The following is a 19,944-nucleotide window of genomic DNA, read 5'->3' as shown; positions in this document are numbered from 1 at the left end:
GGACTCTGCCACACATATGACATATTCTAATGCTCAAACTTGCATTCCTTTCCCCAACATACCCTAACTTCTAACAAAAAAGACCCTGTGTGGTTGGGAATTCAACTTGTCCACTTCAATGTCTCAAGGGCTCATAAGACTCAGTAACTAGTTATACTCATAGTGAAATTTTTTCCCAGCAGAAGCGACAGGAGACTGCCATTCACTGGTGGAGTCTAGAGGGACCCAGTACAAGACTCTCAGTTCTTCCTGGTCTACACAGGAGTAGACACACAGGAGTTGCTCTCTCCCCAACAGCAAACCAACTCATGGGGGAAAGTGTGGAGCACCGCCCAAGAAGTCTGTTTTAGCATCAGGTCAGAAGGGGCTGGTCACCGTAGGCGTAACCCATTGTAACTCTTTCCCCACACTCAGCAGGATAAGACTCTGTGTTGGGTTTTCAAAATCTTAGCCCCACAACTACCAGAAGTGGTATTTGTTTCAAGGCTATCATTGAAGCCTTTGTAGATCATAAGCCATGAATTACACTTAAAAGTCCCAAACTCAGCATTTAAAAAATGTTACAATTTTTTGACCTGACCAGTATACTTTTGGGGAATTTTTGTAATAAAATGATAAGGATGTGTGTAAAAATGTAACTATCAGGAAATATCACCAGAGCACCGTTTATAAAAGCAACAAACTAGAAACTGCTTATGGGAAACAACTGAGTATTTAGTAGGTAAATTACGGTACAGCTATAAAATTGGATGCTCAGCACACATTAAAATGTTACAGGAGAACAATTTATTGACACGAAAAGGTGTTCAGGACATACTGATGTGTGAACAAAATGGACCATGACATAACACAGCAATGATTGCGTTTTTGTAAAAAAATATGTATGTATATATAGCAAAAAAAGGGTTGTAGGGAGAACACTTAACTGGTAATAGTGCTTTTCCCTGGGAAAGGAGCATACAGATATTTATTTGGTTCTTTGTTTGCATCTCCAGTTTTCTCTGTAAGTCACACAATTTGCTTTTATAATAAGAAAACATTAAGCTATTTCAATTCTTCATTTTGATTAAAACAAATCCATTTTTTTAAAAAAGTCTTCCCAAGCAGAAATGATTTGCAAGTTGCTACAGAGGCAATGATTCTGTTCTCTGCCAAAGCTGACGGGAACTTGCACAATCAGCCCAAGTCAGCCGCTCCCCGGGAGTCAGACTCGAGGGGAGAAGGGTGGTTCCTACAGCACCAGACTGCTCCCGGGGCTCCCGTGCCCTGAGGCCAAGCAGTTCACCTGCAGCCAGCCCAGGCCATCCTATTCTTGCTGAGTCACCAGCCTCATCATTTTCAGGGCCATGTCCGGTTGGTCGGAAGGAACCTGGAAGCAAGGAGGATCTGCGTTAGCGCTCCCGGCTCTCTGCCTGGGCCTGGGGTCAGGACTGGCTCCGAGACCCGGCTCCCGGGAAGGGGACCAGTTTCGTGATAACGCCCTTGGAGGACAGCCGTGCCTGGGTGCCATCCTCGAGAGAGCACCCCTTCTGTGAAATGACCCCTGTGCTGGACACACGCTTTCCCGAGCTCCCATGATGCTGGGCTGCAGGGGTCCAGAGGACTCAACATTCAGGAAGGAAACGTGCCTCCTTTTCCGTAACTTCCAGAGCCACTGCTGCTAACATGCACTCCCTGCCTTGCACCCTGCACTGCGCTCAGCCTTACAGATGACTGAGCTCTAATATCACTCCCTCAAAACGTCAGGGAGGACTTCCCTGGTAGTCCAGTGGTTAAAAATCCTCCTGCCAAAGCAGGGAACATGGCTTCGATTCCTGGTCTGGGAAGATGCCACATGCCGCAGGGCAACTCAGCCCTTGTAGCCCAGGCTACTGAGCTGGTGCTCTGGAGCCCACGACCTGCAAGGACTGAAGCCTGTGTGCCTAGAGCCCCTGCTCTACCATGAGAGAATCCACTGTTTTTCTCTTGTGAACCGCAACTAGAGAAAAACCTAGCGCAGTCAAAAAATCAGATAAATAAATAAAACAGTATAGCCGTTAAAAGAAAAATTTTAAAAAAAGCAAAAAATGTTAGGGAAAGACAATTCCTTCCTCTCTCCTATTCAGGACAAACTGTCCAGAGGAAAGCAACATTCAACTCATTTAACCTGAAGAGCAGAGGGTAGAGACCCCAGCATTAAATCTCTCAGCAGACTAACTACTCCAGTGAAGCAAACACACCGATCCCCAGGCACCTATGAGACCAGCGCGTGTGGCTCCCTCCACCCCCAGAGCCGTGAATCTGGGACAGACGCTGACTCTCACCATGTGTCCAGCTCTGAGAATCCAGTAGAAAGCCAGGTTCTTGTAGGACTTGACAAAGGCAGATGTTTCTGAAGATCTGGGGTCACTGTGTAGGGGCTTCCACTTCAGCTGCCTGAATTTGGGCAATTCTTTCCATTTCAGTTTTCGCATCCAGTTCTCCTGACCTGGCAAGAGGGACAAAGCATGGCCCAGCATGAAGAGCTGAGAAGAGCAGAAACCGAAATCTGGGTCCTATAACTTGGCACAGAATTTGAAAGTGGGGAGGCACACAAAATGCACTTGGGATCCTTCTAAAATGCAAATTCCAATGGAGTACATCCGGCGGGACCTGAGACTCTGCATTTGTAGCACTGGGTGCCCCAGCCACAGCCAGGCTGCCCAGGACAAACCTAACAGCTGTGCTTTTTGCCCATGACCCTCCCATGGCTCCCCCGCTCCAAAGGAAGGAGCCTTGGGACCTCTGGGGGCAGGCAGGGCTGCCAGGAGGACAGAAAAGCCCCAGGTAGGCAGACGGTGGACCACGTGGGGAGTACATGGAAGAAATGCAGAACCGTTTCAAAATGTCCTCAGTGATCTTGGCTCACAAGTCGCAGAAATATTCAGTGCTGCTGACACTCGCCAGATCACATGCCTCAGTCTGAGCCTCTCCCTGGCCCTCCTGAAACCAGGAGGTGGGCACAGGGTGGCAGGCAGCGTGGCAGGGACCCCACAAAGACCACGTCCCCTGGGTCCTCAGCTGGATAGGGTCAGCAGCCTTCCCCTTGCAGTGTTACCTTCTCCTTGACACAAAAAGAGAGGCTTTCCCTTAGCTAACTGGTGTCTTTGTCCAATGGTCAAGGAAACATCTTCTTTCTAAATTCTGAGGTGGGGGTGCGAATTAACCTTTTCTTTAATCATACCTCTAAAGGTCAACTTTCAGAAAAACTCAACATTCAGAAAACTAAGATCATGGATGGTATCTGATCTCATCACTTCATAGCAAATAAATGGGGCAACAACGGAAACAGTGACAGACTTTATTTTCTTGGGCTCCAAAATCACTGCAGCCATGAAATTAAAAAAGACACTTGTTCTTTGGAAGAAAAGCTATGACTAACCTAGACAGCATATTAAAAAGCAGAGACATTACTTTGCTGTCAAAGGTCCATCTGGTTGAAGTTATGGTTTTTCCAGTAGTCATGTATGGATGTGAGAGCTGGACGATAAAGAAAGCTGAGCACCAAAGAATTGACACTTTTGAACTGTGGTGCTGAAGAAGACTCTTGAGAGTCCCTTGGACTGCAAGGAGATCCAACCAGTCCATCCTAAAGGAAATCAGTCCTGAATATTCATTGGAAGGACTGATGCTAAAGCTGAAACTCCTATACTTTGGCCAACTGATGAGAAGAACTGACTCATTGGAAAAGACCCTGATGCTGGGAAAGATTGAAGGCGGGAGAAGGGGACGACAGAGGATGAGATGGTTGGATGGCATCACCGACTCAATGGATATGAGTTTGAGCAAGCTCTGGGAGTTGGTGATGGACAAGGAGGCCTGGCGTGCTGCAGTTCATGGGGTCGTGAAGAGTCAGATACGACTGAGCGACTGAACTGACTGACTGAAGACCTCAAAAGAAGGACAGGCCGGACTTCTCTGAGGGGGTCACCACCTCGGGCAGCCCTGCCCTCTTCAAAGAGCCAAGGTCAGAGGTGGATGCAGGTAACGGAAAATGGCCCTCCTCCTGCCACATCAATGTCACTTCCCTCCCCCGAGCAAGGGGCCAGCTCCATCCACAACACTGCCTCCTCTTTCCCCTCAGACCGGTTGCTACCCATGGTGTCCACGATGAGGTCGAGCTGTCCATTATACACGGTCACGTTGACCCCGGCTTCCAGCAGCTCGTCCACAATGCTGATGACCGGCTTCATGAAGTCCCCCTCCATGTTCAGGAAGACGATGGGGGCCTGGCCTGTACAAGGGGAAGGAGAAAGAGAGAGCGGCTTGGAACCTGCCTGAGCAAGAGGCACTCTTCAGTCCAGAGCCTCCAGGACCCCAAGAGTGACCGCCACACACCATGTGAGGAAGCCTGAACACACCACTGCTTCCCCAACAGAACCCGCCGGCCCAGAACCCACTGGCCTGGAAATCCGTGCCCCAGGCTGGCCGTGCAGAAGGCGAGCACTAACAGCGCACACGCTCTGTTCACTCAGGTGCTCGTGACAAGAGCAGATGCTGTGTGTCATGAGGGTTGGAAACCGAGAGAAGGCCAGTGCCCAAGGAAACAGGACTGATCTCCTTTAGCATGGACTGGTTGGATCTCCTTACAGTCCAAGGGACTCTCAAGAGTCTTCTCCAACACCACGGCTTTGGGGTCAGCTGAGTTTTCCTCCTTTACTGAGTAACACCAAGGCTAAGGTTTCTGATTTTTGCTTTCTTCCAGGGCCAGGTTAAGTAGGGCTAACTGAAATCATCAACAAACCGGCCCTGAACATAGCTGGAGCTTGTCCCTGGTACAGCCACATGGATGACCAGCCCCGGGCAACAGGGGAGGCGGTCTGCACACCATTCTTGTTGGATCCCTGACCATGTTGAAAAACAAGGGCAACAGCCACCACTGAATTTTATCTGCCAGTCACTGTGCTAAGTACGTCCTGTGTCAGCAACATCCCAGGGCCTCCTTCCTTCATCAACTCTGTGCAAGGAACATGAGGCTCAGAGAGGCTGAGAAACATGCCCTGGGCAACACAGTGAGTGGCAAGCTGGGATAGGAACACACAGCCGGCAGACTACAGACTGGGCTCAGGACACCGAGGGTGCCCAGAAAGGAGTCTCATTTCCAGACCCTACACAGGCACACCCAGAGCCAGGGGGAGTTTGTCCTTAGCAGTTTTCATCTGCAAAAGTCCCTGTAACGAGAGAAGCTGGGGCCGGACGACACAGCCATGAGGGTAAGAGGAGGGGGCTGAGCTGACAAGGTGTGTTCTCGTGAGCCTGGCCTGCACCTGGCCTCCCGGGGATACTCACATCTGCTCTTCCTCAGCGCCACAGCCCCCCACAGCTGTCTGCATCCCTCACGGCTCTGAAACTGCATTCTTTTATTTGAGCGAACCTTCCCTTCATTTCTAAAGAACTCCAGGGGGTGACGGGGACTTGAAGACACCAGGTCTAGGACGAGTGCTCTGCTGACCTCTCTGAGGGTTGGGAGGCTGGTCCAGTCCCAGTCTCTCTGCAGCTGTCAAGGTTCCACCCCATGGAACATGGCTTTGGGGCTCTTGGACATGAAAAAAACCCTCCTCAGCTTGGCGGGTTCCCCCTCCAGGAGCATGGGAGTCCCGCTTGTTCATGGCTTCCCTGTACGATTGAGCAGGAACTTTCGCTAGATTATTTCTCCCTCATCCTGGTCCCTGAGGACTCCCATATTTCCCCCCATGACCTTCAGACCAGAAGGCAACAGATGACAGACCTCATCATCCACATCAGGATACCTGCAGAGGCCGACCTGCTCAAACCCTGCCGAAAAATGATTTTTTTTTTTTTTCAATACACTCATAACCAACCGTGGCCTTGGGCATGGCTTTTTAAAATCTCAAGTTTTTATTACGGAAAAGTTCACACTGACATAAAAGTAACGAGGAGATGGTGATGATGATTCTCATGGACCCACTCCTGGCTTCAACAGTGATCAACTTACAACCCACCGCTTCATTTCTTTCCCCGCCCACTTCCCTCACCAATCCTTTATTCTGAGCCAGTTTTGGCATGCCACTCACTGTCTCTGTATGTCTGCCCATCTATCAAATGTGAACGGTAATAATATTCTACCTGCAACTGAACACACTTAGCACCACTAACACCCATTCTACAAATTAAGGCTTTGAATCGTCACCTCTTTCACCCCCGGCTCTACAAACAACACTTCATGAAGTCACACAAGTTACCTCCCCAGATGCAGTCTTCAGGAATAATTCTGAGCTTCTTCCTGATGGGACCGTTCATGAGCTGACTTAAGGGATCCTGCTGGAGCTGTCTCACGTGGCGCTGGAAAAGATGAACTAAAACAAACTGGTACACGGTGAGTCAAAGGACTGGAAACAAGACCAAGAGGCCCTCCCTCTTTTCTAAGCTGCCAGGGATGCTGTGAGAGGGAGGCTTGCACCTGGAAGATGAAAAGTGGTCCCCTGATTCCCCCAGATGGGGGGGAAAGTCAGGAACGTCTTCCAAGTGGAGAGGCTTTATTGGCTTTGTCTGGTGCATTTTATGTCCTTTGGGGCCAGTAAGGTTCTCCAGCACGGCCTAAGGAAATCAGCTGAGTGGAACCTAGAGGCCTCTGGCAGCTTCTGTATAAAGGGAGGCTATCAGGCATTCAGCACCCGCAGTGAAAACAACTCAATCCAGCCTTTAGGAGGCTTAACATTGTAATTCAACGTGTAGAAGCTGGTTTCCAAATTTCAAAAACACCGTGTTAAGTGCAAGACTACCTCATGCATGATCCCATCTATGTGAAATGTCCTGAAAAGGCAAATCTAGAGAGACAGAAAGCAGGTTAGTGGTTGCCTGAGGCTGGAAGTGGGAAAAGAAACTGACTGCAGACAGACATGTGGGATCTCTCTGGGGTGATGGAAATGTTCTAAAACAGGACTGTGGTGATGAAATGTTCTAAATGCACTAAAACCCACTGAATTACACAACATGGGTGAATGTTATGGTATGTAAACTATATGTCAATAAAACTTTTCAAAAAATTGGTAGACGCAGGGAAGCTGAGACATGGTCTCCCAACGTCAAGGTCCACTCACCAAGGTGTTTCTGGGTGAATTCTAGATTCGACACCACTCTGGACACAGACGAGCTCTTAGTTAAGATGTTATAAAAGTTCACCCCATCTGTGTTCTGAAATACACAAGAAATGAATTGTGTTATTTCTTTTCTTTGTTTATCCATTACCAGAGCTGCAAAACAGTAAGGTACCTGGCTCCCCATCTTGTCCAAGGACAGCTTTAATTTTGTACATTTGCTCAGACCAGAAAGAAATAAGCTCTGGAGGCCCAGAGACCAGCAGTGCCAACACGGTCTCCTGGGGGTAGCTCATCCAAGGATGGCTCCAATGCCACAGGAGAAAACCAAGAGCCTGTGTGTTAATTTCCAGGAAGAATCTGCAGAGGGTCCTACACACTCAAGTCCTCAACCTGTGGATTCGTCCTCCTGGCTCACTGCGGCCAGAATACTGGCTGGCAAGGACCCAAACACTCACCTTGGCGGGACATATTCTTTCTTATAGAATCCATATTTTCAGCTGAGGGACAGGCAAGTCTTGCAGGCTGGGTGGCTTTCTGACCTTGTCGCTGCTCAGACTGGTCAGATATATTGTTTAGCTTGACATCATTTCCAGACTTGTGGGCAGTCTCTGGATAGACCCCAGCCCTGACAATACCAACCAAGGTCCCTTCACCCCCAGGGAAAAGCCAAGTAGGCTGGCCCAAACACATCCCCTCTTACCTGTTCAATGACCATTTCTGCTTTCTCCCAGAGCCTGGTGGCCTCTTGGTAGAGTTCCTTGCTCAGGGCATCCAGGACTTCCTCTGCAACATTAGACACCTCTGCCAAACCCTGGTCATCTAGAAGAGACTGGAATGCAAACAAGAACACTCTGACTTGGCAAGAGACAGAACTCTGGCATCACTCAGGGTAGGCATGGGTAACAGAAAGAGTGGGCGGCAGAAGCAAGGGGGACGTTCATAGAAAAGCACAGCATAACAAGCGCTGTGTTTACTGATGAGGGAAATGCCAGAAAATAGCAACCAAGTCTAGGTGATGGCTATATGCGTGTTCACCATGATCATTCAACCTTTCTGCATATCCGGAAATGTCTATAATAAAAATCCGGGGAGATTTTAAAATGTGCATGTCTAGTACCTGGAGCAATGGGATAACTGTGTTGATGTTTCTTTAAATTTGTCCCCAAGGCCGGCTGTTGCTTACGGTTTTCAACTTGATATGGATTATTAAATAGGTCCCTAAGGGGCAGTGTCAACCGCACAGACAAACCCAACTAGCTTGGTCCCTCCTGCAGACACAGCCAGAGGAAGTCAGCTGGGCTGTCAGGCTGAGAGTTTGGGCTCGTCTACTTACCACACTGTACAGGTACGGTCCCCAGGAGAGCACCGAATCTAAAGGACACCACGTAGGGACAGAGTGAGTTTTCTGTGATTGTCCTCCCCTCAAAATACCTAACCAGCTTTCCTCCCAAAGCAGAGAGAGACAGAAGCAAGAAACACAGTGGCTTTGGGTCTGAAGGCTCCTTAACCCACCAGGGCTCATGTCTTGGTGGCTGGGAGGTGGGGTGAGGGTGTGGAACCTTTCTGTTGAGTCAGGGCTAAAGGGCCACATTAATCTGGCCTGATACCGGCCCAACCAGTGAGTCAGCGCCAGGGACGGCTCCACGGACAGGCCGTGCGTGTGCAGCGGCAGCGCTTATCTGCACGCTTCTCGACTGTGAGGGTATAAGGTATTTCCCCGCCCTCTGCTCCGCTCTGCTCTGCACCCTGCCCGCTCCTCCAATTTGAGGACACAAGTTTCCACCAAGGAGCTAATTAAGGACGAATACTGATTGCATCAAGTTTCTGGGGCTATACTGCCAATCAATTCAATTCCAAAAGTACACTGAGAATGTAAAGGCGTGAGAACTGGAGTAAAGCCAATAATGAGTTTTATGAGACAAATGTGAGTAAGACAACACCCAACTTCACAGAGAACAGGTGGGCTTGGTTTGGACAAGTTCACAGTTACCGTAACTAAGGCTAGTCCATTGATAGAAGTGCTAAGAAGGTAGCAAGCACAACTTTTTTTTTTTGCTTATGTGGTTTTCTTTTGTTTTCTGTAATTTTTCTTAAATTGAAGTACAGTTGACTTATATCAATGGAGAAGGAAACGGCAACCCACTCCAGTATTCTTGTCTGGAGAATTCCATGGACAGAGGAGCCCGGAGGTCTACAGTCCATGGGGTCACAAAGAGCTGGACACGACTGAGTGACTCACACACACTTGGACTTCCATCAAGGACCGTAACTTATAGAGCACATTTGAATACATGGCACTCATGCTCAGTAACTCAGTCATGTCTGACTCTTTGTGACCCCATGGACTGCAGCCCACCAGGCTCCTTTGTACATGGGATTTTCCAGGCAAGAATACTGGAGCAGGTTGCCACTTCCTACTCCAATCATTAGGGTAGGGTAACAAAATAGCTTCTCCAAAAGGAGAAAAGAGTAAATGAAAACACAGCCCTTATTTATTCAATCTCTCTCTTTTATATCCCTGATAGCCACCATACTGGAGATGTTTGAGCAACAGGAACATTTTTAACTTACAAGAGGGCATTAAGATGACACAATGGCTAATGCACCACTCCTTTGCTACAAAGCCTTCAACAGTTCCCCCAAAGCCCAACCATCTCAAAGTCTGTTTCAAATAACCTCACTTCTGCAGGATGCTACCCTAGGTATTAACACAGAAATATGATTTGTTGGCTAAATACCTTTGGGGTTATGCAAAAGACAACACTTTTTTTTTTTAACTGCAGGACTTAACAGAGCCTTTAATGTGCCTGTGAACCTTGAGGAGGTGCGGCCAGTATTTGGCACTTGCAAAACTTATTTGGCCATGGAGCCCTTTGCATAGCACTTCACTGGGCTGATATTCTTCAGGACACACCCTGAGAAATGCAGACACACCAGGTCCTTCAGAAACTAGCTGTCATTCTCCTCTCCAGCTAAACCATCAAGCCTGGGCCTCGGTTTCTTATAAAGAATCAACTGCAGTCCTCCAAGGCATCCCATTTCCTGCTTTATCTAGACCAGGGATTGGCAAACCTTTTCTGTAAAGGGACAAACAGTAAATGTGTTTGGCTTTGCAGGTCAGCTGGTCTCTGTTGCAACTACTCAACTCTGTTATTGCAGGCTCCAAACAGATGACCTGTATTCTACAAATGAATGGGCACGCTAGTGTCCCAGCAAAAAGCTTATTTACTAAGGCAGGGTGGCGGGACAGACTTGAATTAGAAGCCATAGTTTGAGCCTGGATGTGTACCTCTGAGGTCACCTCTGCAGTGACGAAAACGTTCTGTATCTGTGTGATCCACAACACGTCCACAGCCACCTATGGCTACTGGACACTTTGAAATGATAGTAGTGCAGACAAAAGATTTGATTTTTATTGTATTTTATAATATAAATTTAAATAGTCATATGTGGCTCAGTTCAGTGTAGTCGCTCAGTCGTGTCTGACTCTGCGATCCCATGGACTGCGGCACACCAGGCCTCCCTGTCCATCACCAACTCCCAGAGCTTGCTCAAACTCATGTCCATCGAGTCAATGATGTCATCCAACCATCTCATCCTCGGTTGTCCTGTTCTCCTCATGCCTTGAATCATTCCCTGCATCAGGGTCTTTTCAAATGAGTCAGTTCTTCTCATCAGTTGGCCAAAGTATTGGAGGTTCAGCTTCAGCATCACTCCTTCCAATGAATATTCAGGACTGATTTCCTTTAGGATGGACTGGTTGGATCTCCTTGCAGTCCAAGGGACTCTCAAGAGTCTTCTCCAACACCACAGTTCAAAACATCAATTTTTCAGTGCTCAGCTTTCTTTATAGTCCAACTCTCACATCCATACATGACTACTGGATAAACCACAGCTTTGACTAGATGGACCTTTGATGGCAAAGTAATGTCTCTGCTTTTTAATATGCTGTCTAGGTTGGTCATAGCTTTTCTTCTAAGGAGCAAGCGTCTTTTAATTTCATGGCTGCAGTCACCATCTGCAGTGATTTTGGAGGTCAAAAAAAATAGTTTCTCACTGTTTCCATTGTTTCTCTATCTATTTGCCATGAAGTGATGGGACCAGATGCCGTGATCTTAACTTTCTGAAAGTTGAGTTTTAAGCCAACTTTTTCACTCTCCTCTTTCACTTTCATCAAGAGGCTCTTTAGTTCTTCTTCAGTTTCTGCCATAAGGGTGGTGTCATCTGCCTATCTGAGGTTACTGATATTTCTCCCAGCAATCTTGATTCCAGCTTGTGCTTCATCCAGCCCAGCATTTCGCATGATGTACTCTGCATGTAAGTTAAATAATAAGCAGGGTGACAATATACAGGCTTGACATACTCCTTTCCCAATTTGGAACCAGTATGTTGTTCCATATCAAGTTCTAATTGTTGCTTCTTGACCTGCATATGGATTTCTCAGGAGGCAGGTAAGGTGGACTGGTATTCCCATCTCTTTAAGAATTTTCCACAGTTTGCTGTGATCCACAGAGTCAAAGGCTTTGGCATAGTCAATAAAGCAGAAGTAGATGTTATTCTGGAACTCTCTTGCTTTTTTGATGATCCAACGGATGCTTGCAATTTGATCTCTGGTTCCTCTGCCCTTTCTAAATCCAGCCTGAAGATCTGGAATTTTATGGTTCATGTACTGTTGAAGCCTGGGTTGGAGAATTTTGAGCATTACTTTACTAGCATGTGAGATGAGTGCAATTGTGCGGCAGTTTGAACATTTTTTGGCATTGCCTTTCTTTGGGATTGGAATGAAAACGGACCTTTTCCAGTCCTGTGGCCACTGCTGAGTATTCCAAATATGTTGGCATATTGAGTGCAGCACTTTAACAGCATCATCTTTTAGGATTTGAAATAGTTCAACTGGAATTCCATTACCTCCACTATGTTTGTAGTGATGCTTCCTAAGGCCCATTTGACTTTGCATTCCAGGATGTCTGGCTCTAGGTGAGTGATCACACAATCGTCATTATCTGGGGCGTGAATATCTTTTTTGTATAGTTCTGTGTATTCTTGCCACCTCTTCTTAGTATCTTCTGCTTCTGTTAGGTCCATACTGTTTCTGTCCTTTACTGAGCCCATCTTTGCATGAAAAGTTCCCTTGGTATCTCTAGTTTTCTTGAAGAGCTCTCTAGTCTTTCCCATTCTATTGTTTTCCTCTATTTCTTTGCACTGATCACTGAGGAAGGCTTTCTTCTCTCTCCTTGCTTTCTTTGGAACTCTGCATTCAGATGGGTCTATCTGTCCTTTTCTCCTTTGCCTTTAGCTTTTCTTCTTTTCTCAACTCTATGTAAGGCCTCCTCGGACAACCATTTTGCCTTTTTGCATTTCTTTTTCTTGGAGATGGTGTTGATCCCTGTCGCCTGTACGATGTCACGAACCTCTGTCCATAGTTCTTCAGGCACTCTGTCCATCAGATCTAATCCCTTGAATCTATTTGTCACTTCTACTGTATCATCATAAGGGATTTGGTTTAGGTCATACCTGAATGGTCTAGTGGTTTTGCCTTTTTTCTTCAATTTAAGTCTGAATTTTGCAACAAGGAGTTCATGATCTGAGCCCCAATCAGCTCCCAGGGCTTATTTTTGCTGACTGTATAGAGCTTCGCCATCTTTGGCTGCAAAGAATATAATCAATCTGATTTCGGTACTGTGGCTATGGTTACCACATTGAACTGTGCAGATCTTCTTGAAGGCATGAAGCAGGTCTGTGTATCTTTCCCAGCACTGGGCACAACACGTGCTCCCTGGCAAGCAATTAATAATCGTACATGGAAGTGAACGGTAATCCTCCTCCAAAAAGGGAGTACTTCTGGGGTGGAAGAGCGATCCCTACGGTGCACCTGGACACAGGGGTTCAGGGCTGGGCAGACAGACTCTTAAGGGCGTGTGGGTCATGCGAGCTGAATTCGGGAGGTTTTGGACCAGACAAAGAGCACGTGCAAAGGAGGAGGCTGACCTACTGGTCTCAAGGAGGAACGCACGGTGACGGCTAAGTGCCTGCTGCCTTCATGTGCATCCTGGGTTTAGCTGTGTGACTTTAGGAAAACTGCTTAACCTGAGTCTCAGTTTCATCACCTCCAAAGCTGGGATAATAACACCAACCATCCCATGGAGATGTCGTTAAGCTTCAGCAAAGTTAACACATGTAAAGTGTTTAGTATTGTTAACGCAGCTGTGATGAGACCCTTGAAGGGCGTGGGAAGCCAGTTCTGTCACTCTGAGCGAGACAGTTGGCAGGATGCCCGCTGACCCCTCAGGTCTCGGGTCAAGGCTTCTGCAGCGTCACAGTGTCCTAGGAGGTTCATCCAGAAAGGACACACAAAGGGCAGTGCTTTTCACAATGGGGACTGAGGATGTCCCTGCCAGCCCCGTCGCTCCCAGTGCAGGAGGCCCAGGTTTGATGCCTGGTCAGGGAACTAAGATCCTGCACATTGTGCAGCTCAGCCCCGCCAACACACCTTTCCCCAACCCCCACGCCTGCCCCCTGCCAAAAAAATCCGAAAGTGTCCTACTTACCAATGGGAGAGATCCAAGCGTCACCCAGAGCAACCCCGGCAAAGTTGCACTGGATGGTCTTTTGCTGAACAGCCTGAAAGAGAAGCCAAGAAACATCCTTGTCAAGAAGACCCAGGGGCCTCCCTCCTTTCCTCAACAGGAGGGAGTCAGGGCTTAACACACAGCCTTTCCTGAGCACAGAATACTTCTGCTCACCCAGGATGCTCTGGGTACCCAAAGACCTCAGACATCCACTAGAGGACAAGGGACAAGGGTAACTGTCCTGCCGCCCACTATCTGCAAAATGAATGGGAACTGTGAAGTTCTCCCAAGGGTGTTGGCAGGATTTGTGTGGGCTCTGGTGTAGCCCCTGTCTTCTTTAGAAGGGACACATGGAATATACAGAGTATAACCTTTACAAATTGTAAATCATTATATTGTACATGAGAGTCTTCCCTATGGCTCAAATGGTAAAGAATCTGCCTGCAATGCAGGAGACCTGGCTTCGATCCCTGGGTCGGGAAGATCCTTTGCAGAATGGAATGGCAATCCACTTCAGTATTCCTGCCTGGAGAATCCCATGGACAGAGGAGCCTGGGGGGCTACAGTCTGTGGGATCACAAAGAGTCAGACACGACTGAGCGACTAACACTACCACTACTAAATTGTACGTAGGGAACATATAATATTGAACATCAATTATACTTCAAGGAAAAAAAGGTCATACAAGTTCACTGTAAAATATTTACTCACTGAAGGAGACAGGAGAAAAATGTGAAAAAAAACTTTACCTCTGCCCCACCTACACCCTCACACCCATGAGTTAACCACAGTTAACATGGTATATGTTATTCTAACTTCTTCCTTTGGTTTCATAAGCATATATATATTTGTATGTGTATATACACACAGATCTACCCATTCTTTCTGATGGCTGCAAACTGTCCATCATGGAAAGATCCACGTATTTCACTTAAGTAATCCTCTATAGATAATAATGCTCAAAATTCTCCAACCCAGGCTTCAACAGTAGGTGAACCATGAACTTCCAGATGTTCAAGCTGGATTTAGAAAAGGCAGAGGAACCAGAGATCAAATTGCCAACATCCATTGGATTACTGAAAAAGCAAGAGAGTTGCAGAAAAACATCTACTTCTGCTTTATTGACTATGCCAAAGCCTTTGACTGTGTGGATCACAATAAACTGTGGAAAATTCTTCAAGAGATGGGAATACCAGACCACTTTACCTGCCTCCTGAGAAATCTGTATGCAGGTCAAGAAGCAATAGTTAGAACTGGACATGGAACAACAGACTGGTTCCAAATTGGGAAAGGACTATGTCAAGGCTGTATATTGTCACCCTGCTTATTTAATTTATATGCAGAGTACATCATGAGAAATGCAGGACTGTATGAAGCCCAAGCTTATCAATAATCTCAGATATGACACCACCCTTATGGCAGAAATGGAAGAAGAAGTAAAGAGCCTCTTGAAGGTGAAAGAGGAGAGTGAAAAAGCTGGCTTAAAACTCAACATTCAGAAAACTAAGATCATGGCATCTGGTCTCATCACTTCATGGCAAATAGATAGGGAAACAATGGAAACAGTGAGAGACTTTATTTTTTTGGCCTCCAAAATCACTGCAGATGGTGACTGCAGCCATGAAATTAAAAGACGCTTGCTCCTTAGAAGAAAAGTTATGACCAACCTAGACAGCATATTAAAAAGCAAAGACATTATTTTGCTGTCAAAGGTCCATCTAGTCAAAGTTTTGGTTTTTCCAGTGGTCATGTATGGATGTGAGAGTTGGACTATAAAGAAAGCTGAGGGCTGAAGCACTGATGTTTTGAACTGTGGTGTTGGAGAAGACTCTTGAGAGTCCCTTGGACTGCAAGGAGATCCAACCAGTCCATCCTAAAGGAAATCAGTCCTGAATATTCACTGGAAGGACTGATGCTGAAGCTAAAACTTCAATACTTTGGCCAACTGATGAGAAGAACTGACTCATTTGAAAAGACCCTGATGCAGGGAATGACTGAAGGCAGGAGGAGAAGGGGATGAGAGAGGATGAGATGGTTGGATGGCATCACCAACTCAATGGACGTGAGTTTGAACAAGGTCCGAGAGTTGGTGATGGACAGGGAAGCCTGGCATGCTGCAGTCCATGGGGTCGCAAAGAGTCAGACAGGACTGAGTGACTGAACTGAACTGAACTGAACTGAACAGATAGTCACTGAGCTTGTTTTCCTTTTATGGACACTGTAAGCGATGATGAACTAAACATCCTCTCACACACATGCATGTATAAGTATTCCCACAGGACAGACTCTTAGATGTGAAATTATTGGTTCAAAAGGCACATACATTTTATAAGCAGACAGATAGCCAAACTGCCTTTTAAAAATGATTTACCAATTTTCCTTCCTAACAAAGGTGCATGAGCGCACTTACTTCCCTGTTATTCAGTCGCCTAGTCACGTCCAACTCTTTGCGACCCCATGAACTGAGGCACGCCAGGACTCCCTGTCCTTCCCTATCTTCCGAAGTTTGCCCAAGGTCCTGTCCATTGTTTTGGTGATGCCATCCAACCATCTCATCCTCTGTCATCCCCTTCTCCTTCTGCCCTCAATCTTTCCCAGCATCACAGACTTTTCCGAGTCAGCTGTTTGCATCAGATACTGGAGTTCCAGCTTCAGCACCAGTCCTTCCAACAAGAATTCAGGGTTGATTTCCCTTAAGATTGACTGCTTCGATCTCCTTGCTGTCCAAGGGACTCTCGGGAGTTTCAGGAGTCTTCTCACAGTTTGAAAGCATCAGTTTTTCGGCCCTCCGCGTTCTTTTCAGTCCAGCTCTCACATCCACACATGACTACTGGGAAGACCATCGCCTGGACTATTTGGACCTTTGGTGGCAGAGTAACGTCTCTGCTTTTCAACACACTGCCTAGGTTTGTCATAGCTTTCCTGCCAAGAAACAAACTTCTTATTAAAACTGGGGGTTACCAATTTTCTAAAATATTTGCAAATCCCACAGCTTTGATTTACTAATAAAAGTTGAACACCATTCACATGTCCACAGGCTGTTTGCATTTCTTCAATAAATTATTTCCCCATATCTTTTGGCAAATTTATATTATGATATTATCCTTTTTTAAGTGGATTTATTGATAGGAAGACTTTTTCTATTATATATTTGTGAGTCTGTATACGTATCTTTTAAAATTATTTATAGAACTCTAAGAAGTTTTAAATTTCTAGATCTAAATTATGCCAAAATTATTCTTTTTGGCTTTTCATCTTATGAAAGAAAGCTTTCCTACCCAAGATTATACATCTTTTCTTCTATATTTTCAAGTACTCTTATAGTTCTGATTTTTACATTAAAATTTTGAATCTATCAAGAACTGCTGTTCTGGACTTCTCTCGTGGTCCAGTGGTTAAGACTCCCCTGCCAATGCAGGGGACACGGGTTCCATCCCTGGCCTGGGAAGATTCCGCATGCCTCGGGGCAACTAAGCCCATGAACCACAACTCCTGAGCCCTGCAGCTCAGGAGCCGCAACTCCTGAAGCCCACACACCCTCGACCCGTGCTCCACAACAGGAGAAGCCAGCACAATGAGAAGCCTGTGCACCGCAACGAAGAGCAGCGTCTGCTCACCGCAACTAGAGAAAGCCCATGTGCGGCCACAGAGACCCAGCGCAGTCAAAGCAAAACACCGATGTTTCATGCAAGGCAGGAATCTAACTTTACTAACTTCCAAAGTAATAGCCATTTGTCTCCAAACCATTTGCTGAACCTTCTGTCTTTCCCTGTGATATGAAATACCACCCTATCATTTATATATGATCTTATGTAAGTATGATATATATGTATCATATACATACAGTCACATGCATATACACACATATATACAAGTACAGATAAAATATGCTTCCAGACTCTTTAACCTGCTACATTTATCTGCATTTGTTGCTATGCCAGCACCACATTGCTTCACTCAGCGGAATAGCTTGTTTAATATTGGAACTGTGCCAACTTCACTATTCTTTTTGAAACTTTTTATGGTCATTCAGTTCAGATCAGTCGCTCAGTCGTGTCCGACTCTTTGCGACCCCATGAACCGCAGCACGCCAGGCCTCCCTGTCCATCACCAACTCCCGGAGTTCACTGAGACTCATGTCCATTGAGTCAGTGATGCCATCCAGCCATCTCCTCTACAGACGTACTCTTACTTTCCATGTACAAGGTCCTATTCAAAGTATATTTAATTATCAGGTGAGTACAACAAGTAACATAATCAGTTTCGGTCTGGAACCAAACAACAAAGTCATCTTCCCTGTTACCTTATAAAGTTCTAGAGCGATGCCAGCAGCCATCTTTCCTCCATAAGACTCTGAGAAAATGTAGAATGGAATCCTCTAAGAAGAAAAAGAATTTATAAAGAATTAAATATCCTGAATGCCTTTTAATTCACATGAATCCATTTCAAATTTCTACTGCGTGTAATGGCCAGGCAAAACAAATCTGCTTCTGTTGATCTTTCCTCCCATATCTGGTTTTTATGTGTCAGGAGAATACTGGGTGCAGGGTCATTCTTTCAAGCTAAAACCATCTTTAGAGACGACAGAAACCCACAACCTGATCCCTGGGTACAAAAAGGTTTTCTCTGGAATGAGCTGGGCGTGTAACTCTTTGCGGGTGTTTGCACCTGATGGATCCAGTGCTATGACTGCGAGCCCCTTGCTGAGCTGTTTCTGAGGCCCCACTTACCTCGAATTCTTTGTGGAAATCAAAGAAGCTCTTCAGGAGAAATATCATGTCTGATACCACGGTGGCCAGGTCTCTGGCGTATGCATCAGTCTTGTTCACATAACTGAATCCGGCGCCCACGGGGTTATCCACAAACAGGAGGCTGGCCGACTGGAGCTACACGCCACCCCAGGAAAGTCAGATGTTGCAATCAGCCAGCCAGTCCCCAACCATCTTTTGATCATCTTTTGTGAGCTCAACAAAAGCCACACATGTGAGGATATCAGTGTGGTTATGGTCTGTTATTAAAATGGGTTTTAAAAAAAATCTGGACTAGGGACACGGACTAGTACAGCAAAGAAAAGGAGAGCCAAGAAGGAAAAAGTCACGTATGCGTGGGGACTGAGGCATCCAGGCTGTCACTCTGACGCAATACAAACGTCCTGGACGTAACGCGCTAGCACAGGGAGAACCCTGCGGTGTCGGTCTGAGCAACAGCTCGAGGCAGGAGGAGATCTGGACCACACATGTGTTTTCTTTAAGATGGATCCAGTTTCCACATTGGCTGGCTTTGCTGAACACTACAAAAACAGAATTTATTCTACTACCTTTCCCACAAAAGTTTAGACTTTTATATCCTGAAGGATCCCTAGTAATAACACAGTCCAGCCATGTCCTTTACGGTTTAGGAAATCAAAGCCCAGAAAAGGCCCAGGACCTGTCCAGGGTCACAAAGTTGGATAGGTAATGGCAGCATCAGGACCAAGGCCAGCATCTCCTCACTTCCTGTTCCAGCTCTCTGCCCCAGTCACGTGACTCTCTTTGTCATGGGAGGCTTGGGGACAAGCCAGAGGGGGCACTCTGCTACTGCAAATGGAAGTGATATTTCACCTGGAAGCATGTGTAAGAATGTTTCAGGCTGAGGGAAGAGCCTGTGCAAAGACCCTGAGTCTAAAGTAAATCCACCTGAAGACCAGTGTGGAGACAGACAAGAAAATCAAAGGACTCTGAGGGGAGCTTCAGAAGGAGGTGTTCCTGCAGTGAGTCTCAGGAGAACATGGTGAGCTGGGTGTGACTGGGTGGCCCCAGGAATGAAGTCGAGGCCCAGGAATCACCCTTGCAAAGGCCTGAAGGAAGAGGGCACTGGAGAGGAGCTGGGAGGTGTGACTGGGGGCAGCAGGAGCCAATTTCTGTGTCAGAAACTGGATCTGATCTTCTGGGAACCTGAAAGATGGTAAACTAAGGAGGGACTGGCATTGGAGAGTTTCATTTGTGTGGCATGTAGATTACAGGGTGGGAATGGGGGAGACCCTTGAACGCACCCCGGAAAGGCAGTGAAAGAGGGGTGGATGAAAAATATTAACAACCTTGGGTATTAAACACAGAGCTACAAATGGACCCAGAAATTCCCCGCTAAACTGAAACTGCAACCAGTATCTGTACGCTAATGTTGCCTGCATTACTCATGACAGCCAAAAGGTGGAAATAACCTAAGGGTCCATCAGCAGATGGGGGAGGGGCAGAGGCACAGAGCAGAGGGTGGCCACGAGCCCAGAGCAAAACCCCCACCCGCCGAGCCCCTCAGCA

The 19,944-nt window shown here is 46.6% G+C and overlaps 1 protein-coding gene across 1 annotated transcript in view; it reads right to left on the bottom strand.

Moving 5' to 3' along the window:
* Window positions 1–763: 763 nt before the first annotated feature.
* The window catches only part of SCPEP1 (serine carboxypeptidase 1), a 33,960-nt gene continuing 14,779 nt past the window's right edge, over window positions 764–19,944 (bottom strand). The window contains exons 4-13 of the mRNA XM_027517363.1: window positions 18,379–18,534; window positions 17,952–18,026; window positions 13,628–13,700; window positions 8,413–8,450; window positions 7,780–7,908; window positions 7,080–7,173; window positions 6,222–6,335; window positions 4,115–4,252; window positions 2,304–2,467; window positions 764–1,369 (exon numbers count right to left, since the gene is read on the bottom strand). Coding sequence (XP_027373164.1) covers window positions 1,307–1,369; window positions 2,304–2,467; window positions 4,115–4,252; window positions 6,222–6,335; window positions 7,080–7,173; window positions 7,780–7,908; window positions 8,413–8,450; window positions 13,628–13,700; window positions 17,952–18,026; window positions 18,379–18,534 — 1,044 coding nt within the window. The 3' untranslated portion in view covers window positions 764–1,306. The remainder of the gene's footprint in view (window positions 1,370–2,303; window positions 2,468–4,114; window positions 4,253–6,221; window positions 6,336–7,079; window positions 7,174–7,779; window positions 7,909–8,412; window positions 8,451–13,627; window positions 13,701–17,951; window positions 18,027–18,378; window positions 18,535–19,944) is intronic.

Source organism: Bos indicus x Bos taurus, chromosome 19, assembly GCF_003369695.1.
Source record: "Bos indicus x Bos taurus breed Angus x Brahman F1 hybrid chromosome 19, Bos_hybrid_MaternalHap_v2.0, whole genome shotgun sequence".
Classification (NCBI taxonomy): domain Eukaryota; kingdom Metazoa; phylum Chordata; class Mammalia; order Artiodactyla; family Bovidae; genus Bos; species Bos indicus x Bos taurus.
The sequence above is the reverse complement of the archived record's forward strand: the minus strand, read 5'-3'. Positions and strand labels throughout refer to the sequence as shown.